General features: G+C 35.5%; 2 protein-coding genes across 7 annotated transcripts; both read left to right on the forward strand.

The window, feature by feature from the left end:
• The first annotated feature begins 5,444 nt into the window (after positions 1-5,444).
• LOC113700027 (probable galacturonosyltransferase 14) lies at positions 5,445-12,822 on the forward strand. The gene is made up of 6 exons (XM_027220432.2): positions 5,445-6,219; positions 7,425-7,480; positions 7,611-7,766; positions 9,519-10,109; positions 10,750-11,052; positions 11,815-12,822. The coding sequence occupies exons 1-6, from the start codon at positions 5,979-5,981 to the stop codon at positions 12,094-12,096; spliced, it is 1,629 nt and encodes a 542-aa protein (XP_027076233.1). The 5' UTR covers positions 5,445-5,978; the 3' UTR covers positions 12,097-12,822.
• Positions 12,823-13,929: 1,107 nt separating this feature from the next.
• Positions 13,930-17,775, forward strand: LOC113700028 (membrane-anchored ubiquitin-fold protein 1-like). 6 transcript variants are annotated; one of them, XM_072060261.1, is made up of 6 exons: positions 13,930-14,227; positions 14,366-14,409; positions 14,735-15,065; positions 16,790-16,954; positions 17,176-17,259; positions 17,346-17,775. In XM_072060261.1, the coding sequence occupies exons 3-5, from the start codon at positions 14,906-14,908 to the stop codon at positions 17,226-17,228; spliced, it is 378 nt and encodes a 125-aa protein (XP_071916362.1). In that variant the 5' UTR covers positions 13,930-14,227; positions 14,366-14,409; positions 14,735-14,905; the 3' UTR covers positions 17,229-17,259; positions 17,346-17,775. The 6 variants fall into 6 exon arrangements, with proteins under 6 accessions (XP_071916362.1, XP_027076239.1, XP_071916358.1 ...); XM_027220438.2 differs by having other exon boundaries at positions 13,935-14,227; positions 14,773-15,065; positions 17,342-17,775; XM_072060257.1 differs by having other exon boundaries at positions 13,977-14,227; positions 14,356-14,409; positions 14,773-15,065; positions 17,342-17,668.
• The last annotated feature ends 193 nt before the right edge of the window (positions 17,776-17,968 follow it).

The following is a 17,968-nucleotide window of genomic DNA, read 5'->3' on the forward strand; positions in this document are numbered from 1 at the left end:
CCAATCCAAAATATGCTCTAAAAACTCTGCTACAGTAAAGTTTTATTTTAAAAAATTCCCACAGAAACAGCTAATCCAAACGAAGCTGTTTTTCAAAAACAGCTCAATCCAAACGCATGTGTTTTTCAAAAAATAAGAGTTTTTCAAAAACAACAATCCAAACGACAATGCGTGTTTTTTAAAAACTGCTACAGTATTGTTTTTCAAAAACACCCCCAAAAACAGGGAATCCAAACGCAGCCTGTGTGTCATTGGGAAAGACGCGAGGACTTAATAGTTTGTGTATTTTTATCAGAACACCTGCATGTGGGAGAAAGGATTGGTTAATTGTAGTTCTCCAATTGATGTGTAGAACATGCAAGGAAATTACTAAGGGGAAAAGTGGAGTTGCTTGAAGCCAGCAGCAAGAGAGAACAACCGTGTATGCAGAGTCTTTGACACATCGTTGGAAAACGTGGAATCCAAAATCTTTATCTCAAAAGTACATAAACCTAGAAGTGCCCTCTAGCAGAATTTGTTTGGATTGCGGTTTATTTGTCAAAATATATTTGCTTACATCATCATTACAATTTCCAACGCACCTTTTTATCTCACATACATCACATCATAAAAAGTGCTACAGTAAAAATATCTCTAATAATTCACAATCCAAACAAAATGTTTCTCAAGCAGAGAGAATCAAATTTGGATGGTTAACAGCAGCGATGAAAAGGATGATTACTGAATCTGAAGTTTGGATGATTACTGAATCTGAAGTTTTTAACAAATTCTCTCGTATGATAACATGTGCCAATTGTTTCTGTAACATTCTCCGGAGATCCACAAACAGATCATCAATTCATCAGACTTTGAACTAGCCTCCTTCAACAAGTATTTCCAATGCTTCTGCTACTGGCCTATTCAAAACATGCCATGTGCCATGGATTAAGTTGATTGAATAGATAAAATGTAAACTACGCTATTGGACGGTTCCCCATATTGCTGTGCATATACGTGCGTGTGAGGAGTGAACGAGCCACAAACAACCAGTTACGAAAGAAAGGAATTACTAATATATGCAAGTAGTGGAGAAAGGTCGCTCCAAATAAAACGTACGAACCCCCATGGCCCTTTATCGCAGCTTAGGTCAACTGAAGCCCGGAATGCACTTGCAACATGGTCTTTTATCCTTCGATGCCCTTGTGGATTTTATATCATTAACATTAATGATGACTTATTATCAATTTATAGAAGGGTTATTATCACTTTACCCTCTTAACGTTTGGCGTCATTATTAATTACTCTCTTAACTTTATTTTTTAGTGATTTTATCCCAAAGCTAATGGTCAAACTTAACGTAGTTTATTAATTCAAGTAATAAGACATGTTTAATCTTTAAAATTATTATCATTTTATTCTCATAAACTATAACCTTATTATCAATTTATCCCATAGAGTTATTTTTTAGACAATTCATCCCACCATTAAACTAACTTAACAAGTTAAAAAACTTTAGAATATGCTACACTCTTTTTTGTATAATAAAAATAATAAAAAAATTTAGAGTGGCTCTTCTCTTATTTAGTATCAAGAAAAAAAGTAAAAACATTAATCTCTTTCTTCTTGACAATCTTATTAATATTGAAAAAATAGAAAAATATGGGAGTGAGATAGAGAGAGCTCAATTCTTTTTTTTTAATACAAACAAGAAAGAATTCAATATTTTTATTATTTTAAAATTATTTTACTTTTCTGTTTATTACTCAATTCCAATCCTAATCTCGAGGACATTAAAGTAATATGATAATATTAAATTCTTTCTTATTTTCTTTTTTGGCAAAATCTAATTTTCTGTCTCCTTTTCTTTTCCAATTGTTAATAAGTGTGAAAAATATTTGAGAAAACCCTTTTATTTTATGTTTTTTAAATCTTAGAGTGAAAAAAAGGATGAATAATTATTCCAACTTTTTATTTTAAATTATATATAAAAAGGTAAATTCATTTAAACATTTATGAACATACTTTTTAAATTAACAATAGGGTAAAATATTTAGAGAGTAAAGTGATTATATTACTATAATTTAAAGGAATAAAGTGATAATGACAATGTAATAATACTATAAAATAAAAGGGTATTTTTGTCAAATTTTTATTAACATGCTGAGTTGAATTATCTATGGGATGAAGTGACTAAAAGATACTATTAGGAGGTAAATTGATAATTGTAATATATAGTTTAACGGGATAAAGTGATAATAACCTTTATAGAACGCAAGGATTTATGATCTCTTTTGGCTAACGACAATTCTATCCGTTTTCGCTTCTTGAAACAAGTAGTCAGAGTTTGAGATTTGGCGGTTGGGGAGCTTATCCTCCACCCTGGGCTGCGTGGAGGACCACTGAAAATTAGATTGTCTTAAAAAATTTCTGGACAAAAAATCCTCAAACAATCATGTGGTGTAATATTATTATCGTTAGGAAAAAAAAAATCATGTGGTGTAATAAAACGCATGTATTTGGATTGAGAATTATTTGAATGTTTTTTGTATTATTCACTTTTCGGGATGGTGTATACGTTGGACTAAAAAAAAAAAAAGATGAAGGAAAAAATTTCAAGCCATGGATCATAAATTTGGGAACCATTATGCAAGGCAAGCTATATTCGCTAGAGTAATTATCGTTTTGCCAGAGCAAATTTTATTCAAATGCCAAGATTACCTGCAATCAATCGGCTCTATATATGTTTATTGATTTTTCCAAGATCAACTGTACACTAATTACTCTTTTTTCTTATTTTTTGTTATAGTCTGTCACTCTCCCCCCCTATTATTCTTGCTCTCTCTCTCTCTCTCTCACACACACACATTAATTGATCAACTTTGTTTTTGCTTTAATCTTTTTTTATAGTACTAACTTTTTCTTTGCTTCAAGGAGCTATTTTTTTTTATTCAATTATGAAACTTTTATTTAATTTTTTTAAAATATAACTTGATTTAATTCCAACAAAATTTGATTTTAAATTATTTCTTTTATGATGTCATTGTAACTTAATTCTTTAGTATATTTAAAATTTTATTGACATGAAACATGCATTTTTTCTTTTGAATTCTACTTGATTATCATGCCTTTGAGGAGCTAATATTATTCAAAGTTTTATCATCTTTTCCTCTTTCATACTAGTCATGTAGGTGTTATTCATGTTTGTTATGTAAACCTTGATTACTATCAAATATTCATTTTCTCTAATAATTAGATGAAAGTAAATTTATATTACATTATCTTGTATATTCCATGAATATTGAAGGAAAAGCAAGCCTATTTTTTGAATTTATTTTGATTTTTGAACAATTGCTTATTTGGGTTTAAAAAATGCCGTGTTTGTAAAAATAAAAAAAAAAATCTTCCTAGTAAAAATTTAGGAATAGAAAATATATAAGAGCATGTTGAAGCAAAAGAATTAGAATAGGAGAAAATTTTAAAGTTAGATCCAAGTTATTAAATGAGGAAAATAATTGATGAATTAATGAAAGACAGAGTGATAGAGAAGAACAAAAGTAAGAGAGTAAGAATAGAGGAGAATATGCAGAGTTAATTGATTGAGCGTAATATTGCCATTTAAATAAAATTTGCTTTGTTGAGAAGATTATTGCTCTTCCAGTATCACCGGCCATAATATAATGAAGGATTATTGTAGTGGTTTACCTATTTAGCACACCTGAATTAGATTAATTAATCTTATCGATCTATAAATACATACAATTATAAGTATTTTATTTCTTGCATTTAAATACTTCTCTAAATTAACTATACTTAAAAAAAAAAAATCGTGATACCCTTTTAACAGGTACCCGTTAGCCATACCATATATAATGAAAACAAATAACGCTAGTAATTTTATTTGCCGATTGCCGACACAAATAGCTGAACTTGGGTTGGTTGGGTATGACTTGCTGGTTTGCTTCTCCGCTGATTACTTGAGTTCTTTAATTTAATTTTTTTTTTCCTTGTTTGTTTCTTTCGGCAGGCGAGTCTTCCAGAAATGGACACCTAAGAGGTGATGATCTCGTGCAGACGATTTGGCGACTGCGTATCATATCCTTTTTTTTGAGTATTATAAATGAATGACGCATTTTCTCCCAAAGATCGTCCAATCAAATAGTGCAATTTGCTATTGATTTGAAATATGATCTTTCTTGGAAAGCAATCCAACCCCCCCCCCCCCCCCCGGCGGCGGTACTTGTAAGAAAAAAAAAATAGATTCAAACTAACAGAGAAAACAATACAATGGTTATCTAAATTAATAAAAATATTCATCCCTACAACTCTAAAAAATCACCAACAAAATAGAAAATTTAAAAATAATAGATAATTAAAATATAAAATATTCCAAACATTTGTTTTCGTCTTCTCTACTGCTTGAAAACTACTAATCCATTTTTTTTTATTAATGATGACAGGTTACATCACAACCAAATATGCAAGGTCTAAAAAACAAAAACAAAATAAGTAGGGTGCTGAAGTGGATAAAATTTGTGAAATAGGAAAAGAATTTTTGAAGAAAGACAACAAAATAAATTAGTAGAGTAAATGAAATAGTTGCAACAAATATAGGAAATGGAAAAAATAAATGGAATATAGGGCTAAATATATAAGGCCTTGTTTGGATTGCCGGTTTCCGTCGAAAAATTATGTCGTTTTCTGTGATCACATTTCCCTATTATCTTTTTCCCTCACATACATCAAATCGCTACATGCTTGGATTGCTTGTTTCCGTCGGAAAATATTATCGTTTTCCGTGATCACATTTCCCTATTACCTTTTTCCCTCACATATATCAAATCGCTACAGTAATTTTTTCATGAAAAATGACGGAAAATGCAATCCAAACACAACCATGAAAAATCACGAAAAATGCAATCTAAACACAACCTAAGTTTATAAGTTGAGAAAAATAAAATGTATAATGACATGGGTTTCGTACTCTAACCTAAAATTTAAGTGCATTATATATATATATATATGAATCCAATTTGAATAATAATAATGTATTGAATCCAATTTCCATTCTTCTCATCCCTCCAAATTTATCTCTCCTTGCCATTCTCAACCTTCACTCCTAGTATCACGGTCAAAAGTCAAAATTACCAACCCAAAAGGCCAAACTTTCCCTCCCAATCTAATGTTTGGGAATCGGGCAACACGGTGTTGACCGTACCAATTAGCAAGTACTTGTACTAGTAAGTTTACTATCTCTGATTTTTTTCAAAGAAATATGTTTATCTCAAGATTCTTTCCTTTTAGAAATAAAAAATTTTAAAAGATTTCCTTTTAGAAACATAAAAAAGGAAACAATCAACTAATCAGATCAAAGTGACAATACAGCGGAAGAAAAATAAAAAAAGGAAAAAAAAGGAAAAAGGGGCAATTACACAATTCTAATTTCTCTCTCTACATTCACTCTTCCGATCCAGGGGAAGAGAGAAAGAAAGCAATCATTTCCATAAATCCATCAATTAATAGGAAATTTGAAAAGATTCTTTAAAGATATTCATTGAATTTCATTAAATTTCTCCCGAATCTTGTATATTTGATTGATTCGTTTTTAATTAGGCAAAGGAAAGTTATTAATTATTAGAGGAGGAAGATAGACAGCCCTAGATGGTGTATTAAATTAGCAATTAGGGTTTGAAAGGCGGGATAGATTTTGGAAACTCAATGCAGCGGGAAAGTGCAATCCGCATCGGATTGAGCGAGCGAGAAATCGGGATCGTCGGATTCTAGCGGTGTAGGAATCCGATTGGAATGTGGGGAGCTTTTGATACTGTTTATGCGGAAAAATTGTTAGGCATTAGGAAGAAGGATCGAGATACAGCTGGTGGCGGTGGTGGTGCGGCTTCGGCGTTGGAGGTAGAGGGAATAGGAAAGGGTTATTTGGTTGTAGAAAGAGGAGAGGAGGTTGTGTTGGAGGAGGAGGTGGCGGAGGGGCTCCGGGGAGGAAGATGCAGCTGCACTTCTCACCTAGCATGAGAAGTATAACGATATCGAGCAGCAGCAACGGCACTGCGAATGGAGGATTTGGTAGTGGTGGGGGTGATTTGATGAAGATCAAGCTTGCAGCTCGCCACATCTCCTACCGCACCCTCTTTCACACCATCCTCATCTTAGCGTTTTTATTGCCCTTTGTCTTCATTTTAACTGCCCTTATTACCCTTGAAGGTGTCAACAAGTGCTCCACAATCGGTACTAATTTTCTCTCCAATTCTTTTTTGGCATCCTATTTCTTAATCAATGCCTATTGTTTCCTTCTATTGATCGTGATTGGTATTTCTAACCGCACTACTTGGATCAGGGATTTACTTCTGTTTGCTATGGTGGATTCTTTAATTTTGTTTCTTTTTGGCGTATTATTTGTTTGTTAGATTTTGTTATGATATGTTCTGCTTTATGATGACATTATAGCGCCACAGTTCGTTTTGAATTATTAGTTCCAAATTTGGATTGCTGACATATGCCTTAGAGTTGCCTGCATGGTTAGAAAATTGTATCAATTTAGCTGCAGGAGGGATTGCATCTCTTGTTTAAATCCTCCAAGCATCATGGCAAGGTGATTGTGCATGGGCTTGGCGATGTTCTTATTACCAAATTTTCGCTTTAACAAAAGATTCTGTATTTTTTGGATAAATTTGAGTCTTGCTGATTTGGAGATTCTGTAGAGTTTGTCTCCATATTGTGTAGTAGTCAGTATACAAGTGCACTGGTCGGTGTATTGTCAACCATTTGAATGACATTTTCCCGTCTTGTGCATGACTAATTTAACTTTTATTCTCAAATAAGCTATAACTAACTTATTATCCAATGAAGCTAAAATTTGTCCGAGGATATTATTGCAAGTTTTGCTACATCATCTTCTTCTTTTCTGTTTTATATATCTGGAGTGTCGCATCCTGACTTCTTTGCACACTTTCCATGCTTTTGTTTCTTCACCTGCTTAGCGTCTCAAATTCTCTCTCCTCTTGTAAAAGTTCTGTTCTTTTCTAGTCTTATGCTGTAACTACTGCTGGATGGGTTGCAAGGGTACCAGTTTGGTTCTTTTTATATGTTCCCACAGTCAAGCTTTTCAATTTTATTTTAGTAAGATGAGCTTCATTACAAATTTGAAGGAAGGAACTTGTAATGAGCAAAATTGTGGATCAATTTCTCTGAAGCTTCATTACAAAATTGAAGGAAGGAACTTGTAATGAGCAAAGTTGTGGATCAATTTCTCTGAGTGTTCTGTTGTGTATATGATTGCATTTGTAATTGTTTTCTTTGGCCGTTCCTTTTTTCTCTTTTTACTTAATGTGTTAGGGCAATTCCACTATGTCAACTCCCGTCTTTTGGTATTGCAAATGTACATGATGGATTGAGGAGTCATGTTAATCTTTTTGTTTTAATTTCATTGTCAGATTGTCTTGGCAGGCGGCTAGGGCCAAAGGTTTTTGGCAGAGCTGATGATTCTGGGGTAAACAATATCTTTCAGTTTGTTGCATAGCTTCTATTGCAGCAATAAATGTGATTGCAAGTAATTGTTGTTCAACTATCCATTTATTTCTTCATTAGCTTTGACTTTGTTATTATTTCTGGGTGAGCAGAGGCTGGTAAAGGAATTTGTTAAGATTCTCAACCAAGTAAATACTGAAGAAGTCCCAGAACGTCTGAAGCTTCCCGATTCCTTCCGCCAACTTGTTTCTGAAACAAAAAATAACAAATATACAGCAAAAGAGTTTGCTTTGATCTTGAAGGGAATGGTATGCATCCTTCTTTACTTTTAGCCCTCTACACATATGCTTTTTGGTCAATTGCGCTCATAGTGTATATGGAATTCCTCATCCAATAGATGTTCCAATGTTCCGTACAATTGTTTAAATATAGGTGGTTATCTATTTGAAAATTATATGTGCTTTTCTGTGCTACTTGAATGGTGTTTTGTGTTTTTGCAATGTGTGTTTTGCTGTCAAGTTGGATTAACCATACTCTAAGATTCATGAATTGATTCTCTTTTCCAGCCTGAGGGAAGAACAAAGGGGAGTACGATTTGGTCAAGCTTGTTGTAACTGGTTGAGATTGCCTTGACATGCTTGTTTGTAAATATTATGCATCTTTTACTGTTTGAGCTGAGATGCTCCGTAATGTTAAAAGTTTTATAAATTCTTGTTGATGGCCCGTTTTTCTTTTATAAATCACTAAGTTAAGTCTTTGTCTTTATTGTGAAACATACCACCTGTTTGGTACCTACAAAGGAATGGCAATGATAATGACCCCTTAATGACAATGGGTTTTGATCAAAACCCCCTCAATGGTATTCCATTGTTTGGTATACACATCAATAGGATTAGGTTCCAGAGTTAAATTTCTTTTTTCTGATTTTCTCCTCATCTTCTTCCTACCCTAAATCATCCAACCTGCAGAAACATGGACGGCTACCAAGAACTACCAATCAAGCTTTTACCAAATCTACCACCCCAGCATTTAAACAAATCATTTGTGACCAACCCATGGTGAACAATTGGCCGAGGCAAATTTCTAACCTGTTTAAGCATTTAAAACCCATCCGCAAATTCTAACCACATTCATCTCTACAGCCAAAGGTTACAAGCAACGAAAAATGGCATCGGTCTACAGCTGCAAAGAGTGTGGAGCCAATCTAAACCTCCACACAATCCATCTCTACCCACCAGACTTCTATTTTGAGGCAAGGAATAAAGGGACTGTTTCTTTTGCCATGATTGACTTCCAAATTCAGCTTCCAGAAGGAAAACAAGTTCGTACCCTTTTTCGAGACAGTCAATTACTGGGGCATCCAATGGAATTGAAATAGGAGAGAGATTCAAGACCAAGGCTTTAGGGATCCAAGTTGATCTCTGTTGGTGCCGTCTGCCACCTTGTGGAAGAAGAGAGAGGAAAGGATCAAAGTTGTAGGGGGAGGCCTAAGAAATAGGAGAGAGAGGAATGGCATGGAGAGATTGGAAAAACGAGATGGAAAGGGGGACGAGGATGGAGACATGGAGTAAGGGAGGAAGAGGAATTGCCGGAGTTGGGGTGTGGGTGAACCACAGGAGATTGGAGAGAAGGAGTTTATTTTATTTTGATTTGGAATTTTTGTTGACAAAAAATGCAGGAGAAACGGTAATGGACTGAAAGTCCCCACTTTGCTTGGTAATGAGAAAACCCATAGAGGAGGCTCTCGAAACCGATAAATTTATTCCGATAGTAATCTTCCAAACATCAACAATCACTTTTATTAACCCTTAAAACCCATTCCTTGGTCTCATACCACTCAACCAAACGGGTGGTTAATTTCATTAACAAAATGTAGGGCACAAAGTGCTCTAGTTCTGGGGATATGGTGTTCTACTATATTCAAAATTTTGTGTATGTTTAGTTGTTCCAAGGAGAATAGAAATCCGGGATGATAAATACTTATTAGAATTTTATATCCACATTGTTTTCAAATCGTAAGCTTAATAATCTAATTTCTGTGCCATTTTTCTTTTTTCTAGATGGAGAGATTGGAAAAGGAGATCAAGGCAGCAAAGTTTGCTGAGCTCACCAATAAGCATTTTGCTGCCAGTTCGGTTCCAAAAGGCCTTCACTGCCTTTCTTTGCGTTTGACAGATGAATACTCCTCTAATGCTCATGCACGAAAACAATTGCCTTCTCCTGAATTACTTCCTTTGCTTTCTGACAACTTGTACCATCATTTTGTGGTGTCAACCGATAACATTCTGGCTGCAGCAGTGGTGGTTAATTCTACCGTTCAGTCTTCTCTAAATCCTGAAAAAATTGTTTTCCATGTCATCACGGACAAGAAAACATATGCAGGCATGCATTCCTGGTTTGCGTTGAATCCTATCTCTCCTGCTATTATTGAAGTAAAAGGAGTTCATCAGTTTGATTGGTTAACTAGAGAGAATGTTCCAGTGCTTGAAGCAGTGGAGAACCATAATGTGATTCGAAAGTATTACCATGGAAATCATGTGGCTGGGGCCAATCTCAGTGATACCACTCCCAGAACATTCGCGTCAAAATTGCAGGCTAGAAGTCCCAAATATATATCTTTGCTCAACCATCTCAGAATATATTTGCCTGAGGTAGTCTTTTCTTGCTACTTGCATATTTTTTGTACGTCTACAGTCTTTGATATACACAAAATACAGAAATCCACTTTCTCCTCCCCTTCCCCACGCCTTCTCTTTCTCTCTGTCCCAATATATATCTTTGCTCAACCATCTCGGAATATATTTGCCTGAGGTAGTCTTTTCTCGTTACTTAATATTTTTTGTATGTCTACAGTCTTTGATACACATGAAATACAGAAATCCACTTTCTCTTCCCCCTCCCCACGTTCTCTCTTTCTCTCTCTCTCTCTCTCACACACACACACACGTGCAGCTGCACTGTCATATCATTCCACAACCTGCAATTAGGTATTGTATTGTTCATATTTTTTCCTTTATTTAGAAGAAGTTGAACTAATTTTTAGTTTTTATTTATGAATGCCAGTTAATGCTCTACTTGCCCTGTCCTAATGATGAATTTTGTGAACTTTAAATGAGAAATGATATTGGTTGCCTGTAAGTATATTGGCATAGAAAGCTGAATGACCTTAAACTGTGGGCAAACTTCAGTACCCTTTTTAAGCAATGGAAGCTAATGGAAAATTATGTGAGACATCCTTTGGTTTCTTTTGTCCTCCAGTGCTCTTATGAAATATTTTCTGTTTTTGTGTAGCTCTTTCCAAACCTCGACAAGGTGGTTTTCTTAGACGATGATGTCGTCATTCAGCAAGACTTGTCACCTCTCTGGGATATCGATCTTCATGGAAAAGTCAATGGAGCTGTAGAAACCTGTAAAGGTGAAGATGAGTGGGTAATGTCTAAGAGATTCAGGAATTACTTCAATTTCTCTCATCCCCTTATAGCAAAGAATCTGAACCCTGAAGAATGTGCATGGGCTTACGGGATGAATATTTTTGACTTGCGTGCGTGGAGACAGACAAATGTAAGAGAGACTTATCATGCGTGGCTTAAGGAGGTAGGAGGAGCTTGTGTGCTTCTAAGGGACTTGAATGCTTTGCATCTATTGCACTTATGTGATTTCATATTATGAGAACTTTTGAAAAATAAGCAAAATCAAAATAAAAAAAATAATCAAGATTAAATTTTAGGAATTAAAAGTTGAGTTATGCGTAGATGAATTTAGTTGTCAAGTTTGATTGCTATTTGTTTTGCAATTCCCTTTGATGCCTAGGGTCATCATATTATTTTTTTGTGTGCAAACTTAAGTTCTGAAGTTGGGTTGAAATTAGAGTACTGCTTTATACTTCTGCCTGCTTTCTGTAAACTTATGTTAGATTATTGTTATCCTGTACCCTAAAGTTAGATAAATGTTGTCCTGTAACCTAAAGTTAAGTTGTTGTCTTCATTGTAATTTGGATGTTAGTTGATTTTCGGCTTCCATGAAGCCAACACTAAATGATTCCTATTGATCTGGTGCCTTGGCAGCCATAATATCTCGCTGCCCCTGTTTTAGTTGTTGGCTAGCATGAGGAGGATATGGGGGGCTTAATATGCTCTTATCTAAAGTAGCACAGCGTTTGAGCTTCTTTCTGTTGTTAAAAGTGGTTAGATTGGTTTAAGAAATCTGATAAGAACTGGGATTGCTTTCACAATCTTAATTTTTTTCAAAGAATGTCTTTTGTTGTTGCTGTCTTGCATTGTTTATCAAGTGTCAAAAACTTTTGGACCTTGGTATGCTATGATAACTGTTTCTCACGGAAATGGTGGGGTATTGCAGAATCTGATGTCAAACCTAACACTGTGGAAGCTAGGTACTTTACCTCCTGCTTTAATTGCATTCAAGGGTCATGTTCACCCAATTGACCCCTTCTGGCACATGCTTGGCTTGGGGTACCAGAACAAGACCAACATTGAAAATCTTAGAAAGGCTGCTGTAATTCACTACAACGGCCAAGCAAAGCCATGGCTGGAGATAGGTTTTGAGCATCTCCGACCATTTTGGACCAAGCATGTCAACTACTCCAATGACTTCGTCAGGAACTGCCACATTTTGGAGTAGAAGTCCACTGATGAATTGCATCGAAAGCAAAACATGGGATGGAAGCTGGAAAGAGAGTAGTTTTTCCTAAGATCGTTGCTCGGCTTTGAGAAACTTGTTGGTATGCATTTGACAAAAAATTTGGACTGGGACACAATTTTTCATGGAAGCGACTGGATTTTGCTGCTGTCCTCCCTCTACCGAACAAGGGCCTGCGTTGGCATGGGTTTGAGATTCATTCTTTCATGTATAATAGCATTTCGTGATCTATTCTTTTTGGTTGCACAAAGGACATTATTTTTGACCTCCTCGATAGGCCTTACCAGTGTCTAATTGCTAAGAAGGAAATAATGGGAAGAAAGGGCGTGGATGGAAATGTGACTTAATGCCATTGGTTGTACAAATTGACCGAGAAGGAATCTAGGGATGCGGCCCCTCTTCCAGGCTCGCAGTTTGGCCCCATTAGGCATAGGAATGGAATTTTATTTTCTTTTTCCCCCTCTTTACTCCTCATTTTTATTATCTATGTTAGTTTGCTGCCGTTCACCGACTTTTCCCCCCCCCCCCCCTCCCCTATTGCGATTGTTTTATCGTTATGGTGACTTTAGAGGTAGATTCCTGAGCTTTGCTCAGATAGAGGTTCCCTTGAGCAAAGGAACTACTTTAGGTTACATTACATGTCGGTTCTGGTTTTGTACAATTCATGGATATTGTTGAAATGTGCAGAAAATTCTTTTTCATTACCAAGTTATTGAGTTTTATTGTTGTTCTGCGATTTGGTACATGATGATGTTTGCTTGAATTGGGAGCCACATTTGATTTGCCTTTGAGTTGAATACTATACCATGTTTCTGGATTAGGTGACGGATGTGATATAAAAGAGAAACAAAAGGAAAAGGGGGAAAGGATTCTTGTTTTAGGATATGCTTAGTTGGCGATGACAAGAAAGGCATTAAGATTTGAGAATATAGATATAATAAATAAAAGAGTCTATTCCCATTTCTGATACGTCGAGCTTTTGGTGTTGGTGTATGGCAGCTATTTCAAGGCCGCCGTATTCGGTTAGTTTAAGTAAAATCCACTGAGGAGACAAAGGTTGAGGATGACTGACTTGGTCCTTTCCAATTGAAAGAAAAGAAAATGGTTCGGTGTAATTGCTGTTCTTAATTAAATACAACGGCTTTCTTTCTTTTCTCTTGTTTTTTTCCCGCTTATCCAAACCTTATTAATTATGTATCTTCTCATTTGTTTAAGTGATTTCCTACCAAAACAATTATATTGTAATTTGAATTTTATGATTATCGTGCCTCAACTAAATGTCACCTTTCTAACCACGGAGGAAAGTTCAAAAAAGAAAATAAAAACAAGGAAAATGAGACTGGCATTCAGGGCACAGTTGAAATCTGCCATCATATATATGTTGACATCCTTATGCTTTCTTTCCCTGTGGATTATGGGAAGGGAATATACGCCTTTATTTCATTAGTATAATTAATTAAATGATATCGGGAAGGCAATCCTTTTCGCAGATCGTTGAATTATTTTAAATAAATATTTTATTTGTATCATAAATATATTTTTAATTTACTTTTTTATATTTTTAATTATTTTTTATTTTATATATATTACGTCACACACAAAAAGTGTTACAGTAATTATTTCAAATAATATTTTAAATAATTTTTTTTTCCAAACACACTCAATATGCAAATGTAGCACAGTGCAGAGTTAAAATAAAGCCATAATCTTGAAAACAGAAAGTAGACGCAGTGTATTATTATTGTTATACTCTTTCCCAACCCAAAAAAAAAAGGAAAAAAAAACTAAAAAAGGAAAATATGTCGATTTTTCCACAGACTAAGGAGGATTGGAAGGAGAAGACAAAGGGCACAAAAGGATGGATGGATTCATAGACCATAGGTTTAGAAGACTTTGAAAACTCCGAAACAGCCTCGTCTCTGGGCATTTCTTTCATCTCTTCCTCTTCTTGAGACTTTTCATAATTATTATTTGTTAATTAATCGAAGATTATTTTACTATTAATTGCGTTACACGCATTGGCTGCTCCCCTCCTCCATTGGCTTTCGGTGCTTCAACTATTGAGCTTGTTGGCGAATAAGAGAGAGAGGACACAGATCAGTTCTTGAGCCAAGTAAGCCCACTCAGATACAATTATATCTAATCTTCGACTAAGAGATTAATTAATTTAATTTGTGATTGATTCTTGATCATCCCAGTTAGTTGAAGTTTGACTTTTTTCGATTGATTTGCATTTTGGAGGTGACCCCAGTTAAAGATTTGCGTGGAGATTCTGTTTGAAGTATACCTCGCACTGTGAGTATTGTCTTTGCTTTTTTTTCCCCCCTTATTTTGCTCCTTGTGTATAATTTTCTTCCTTTTCACTCTCTTACTTGATCCTTTTTGTGTATAATTTTGTGGATTTAGATTTATTCGAGACAGCCTAAGTTGGGTTTATGTCTGTTTCTTTCGCAGCTCTTGATTCAAAGATTGATGCTTTTTCTTTTTATTTTTTTTTAGAAGTTGGTTGCTTGCTTGTGTAGATGGTATGTAATTGTCGTTATGGATTCCAGTATTCGTTGACCTTTTTCGTCTCCTAGCTTGCAAATCTTGATGGCTGATATTCTTTTCTGCTAAACAGCTTTTTTAAAACATTAAACGTTTATTGTTGCTTCCCAGAAAGTGAGGATTTGGATGAGTTCTATAAATCATTGTGGAGATCCAATTTTCATTAATCAGTTGGAGATTTTGCATAAAGGACTATTTGTATATTGGAGATTGCCCAGGGCTCTAGTCAATATTTTGGGTTTCGATGTCTAAAGTCTCTGAGATGGTAGAAACGTCCGCAGCTCCAGATCAGCTGGATATCAAGTTTAGGCTGATTGATGGATCGGATATAGGCCCCAAGAGTTATCCTGCTGCTGCTAGTGTGGCGACCTTGAAAGAAAGCATCCTTGCTCAATGGCCTAAAGGTAAATTAGATCTTTGAATTGATTTTATTTTGCTCTGGTTATGTCTCTTTTCTCGTTATTCCTGAGCATGCTTGGTTCATTGCTAGCTATAAATTTCTCCCTGAACGAGTGTCAAGACAGTTTTGTCCATGGACTAAGATTTGTACAAGGCTTGTTCTTGGCCTTTATGAGTTGAATTTCATTTAATTTGGTGGAATCAGTTAGTCTGAAAATATGCGGTTTGAAATTAATGGTGCTGCGAAGCTGCCATAGCTAGATTTATCTACAAACTTGGTGCCTTGAGTGGTATTTCATTAATTGTCAATCATCTTAAGCTTTGGTAAGTGTTGTCTGATTGTTTCCTCACCAAGAAAAGATAATTATATGGTAGTTCTCCCTACTATCTGGTTGACATGCTAGATTTGGCTCCTAAAATAAGCAATCATTTACAAACATAAGGTCAAAAGACAAGGACAATAAATGGTTTTCACATTTCCACTCCTTCAGATACTGAGCACATAATTTGCCATGGGGCCTTTTCTCATTTACTCACTTCCACAGGAGTATTTGAAAGTATCCATAACAGTTGCTCAAAGTAGAAGCAGAAGTTGAACGAGTCCTATCCATTCTTCGCTTCTGGTTGTTTGAGATTCTGGCTGAGATAGCTACCAAGCATAATTAATGAATAAATTATTAGATTAAAGATAACGAGGTTGCATTGCTCTTTTTCATTTGAACTTGTATTTTTCTTGGGAATTTTACATTATCTTGTCTAGAGACTGGAAATTAGATTCGGTGGATGATTATTAATCTCCATGGTGGAGGCTTTTGGAATCAGGTCCTTTAAAGAATAGAGAGTCTTGGGCATCTACTCCCCTCTTTGTCTAGGGACTTCTTGTTGAGATGCTTGTTGTTTGTCAACCCTCCTTTCTGATTGCATAGATAGCTGTTAATCCTCCCATGTTTCTCAAACTCTCGCACTTCTTGATATATTAGCTTAGCTTACACTAATAATGATATTCAGAACAACGTTTCATTGCCTTGTTGTGGTTATCAATAGAAAGCTAGTTATTATTTCTTAGAGAGGCCTAGGAATCAGGCACGGCTGTAGTTATTTAATTACCGTCACTCCTTATAAGTTTCAAAAAGCATCAAGAAAAATCAACGCCAATGTACTTCAAAATTTTCGTTGTTAAATGCACCTGTGTCTTATCCTTGCTTATTTGGAAATAACAAGAATGACATTAAAGAGGAGATTGAAGTTCTTGTTCACCGCGAGAACCAGATTCCTATGATGGATTTTTGTAAATCACCGTGTTTCAATAAGTTATTTTCCAGTAAAGAATTCAGATACACCATAACATTGACTGAAGATATTGTATTTCTAGTGGTTATCGAATTTGCATTCTGTGAATGATCCTTTTCTTGCTACCAATCTTTTATGCCTTATTTAAATACATCGAAACTTAAAGCTGCTTGGTAAGCACTTCAAATGTTTGAGGAAACATTATTTTACTGAAAACTTTGTGGTTGCGGCAATGTGCATGATGATGCTGAAGCTACAAGTTGATCTGGAATCCAATGTAGCTTAGAATTGAAAATGATGATGATTGGGTGTAATGAGCAATTTAAGCCATTCTTGAGTCAGCTCTAGATGGAATGCTTGTCGATTCATTTGGTTTATTGCTTTTGACAATTTGGGTTCCACATTAAGCCAGCCATCCATGTCTGTGTTTGTGTAACAGATAAGGAAAATGGTCCTCGGACAGTGAAAGATGTCAAGTTAATAAGTGCTGGAAGAATATTGGAGAACAGTAGAACAGTCGGGGAATGCATGAGTCCATTGTGTGATGTCCCCGGTGGAGTTACAACCATGCACGTTGTTGTTCAACCACCTCCTCAAGAAAAAGGTCAGTGGCTCATCTGGAAACCACTGCTACATTAGTCTTAAATGATGGCGTATTTTGAGGTGCTGATCAGTCGATGGGACGAAAAAAAGAAGAAGAAGATTGTTTGCTTGCTTCTTCCTCCTCCTTTCTTCTTTTTCCCTATTCCTTTTAAAGTGACAAATTTCACTTCAAAAGGATCTCTGTCTGGATAATTGAAGTTTGGCAGTTTTCTCTTATAACAGAAAAGGTGCCAAGTGACCCCAAGCAGAACAAGTGTGGTTGTGTCATATTGTGAGAATCGGCTCTTAAAGCAGCATTACACTCAGGTTGGTAGGGCCTTGATTGATTCTATTTATAACGTATTTTCATGTTCTGCAAAAATTTATTTGAATCTTGCTGTTGGTTCAGACAGACAGAGGTGGAGAATGTGGATTTGGTAGAATAGAGAGTGAGGTCAAGGGGATTGCTGACCCAAGTAAGGTTGCTGTTGTTGAGTCCGATTGAAAACTCCAGGCACATGTGTCACCATATGAGTTTCTGCACTTCCATTTTCACTTCTTTTGTTGTTCATCATCCCACAGTCCAATTACGTAATCATGGCTGCAATTCATCAATTGAAAATTGTTGCTTCAAATAAATGCCTAATGTGTAAATACTATACTGTAATTCTCGTTCAATTCAGCAGCTTAGCCTGGGCGCTCAGTTGTGTGCCTTGTGCTTGAAAGTTGAAACTCAGCCGTGATGTAATTAGGGTCAAAACTCGCATTTTTCTTTCTTATAACTGTACCAGGTGGCGAACCTAAATATATATATCTACACATGGAAGAAGCTGGATTTATGCATGTTCCTGTTGTTCGGGTGAGATTCTTAAAATGATGATTTAGCTAGCCCCCTATTAGATCAGATGTTCTTTTATGCATGTAATCGAGACCCAGATTTCATCTAAGAATGTGAGGAATTGACTTGAAGAAAATAAGTGAAGAACTCATATTGATTTTCTTTAAAAGTTAAAAAAGAAAGACTACTACTGTTTTC

Source organism: Coffea arabica, chromosome 7e (assembly GCF_036785885.1).
Source record: "Coffea arabica cultivar ET-39 chromosome 7e, Coffea Arabica ET-39 HiFi, whole genome shotgun sequence".
NCBI lineage: Eukaryota > Viridiplantae > Streptophyta > Magnoliopsida > Gentianales > Rubiaceae > Coffea > Coffea arabica.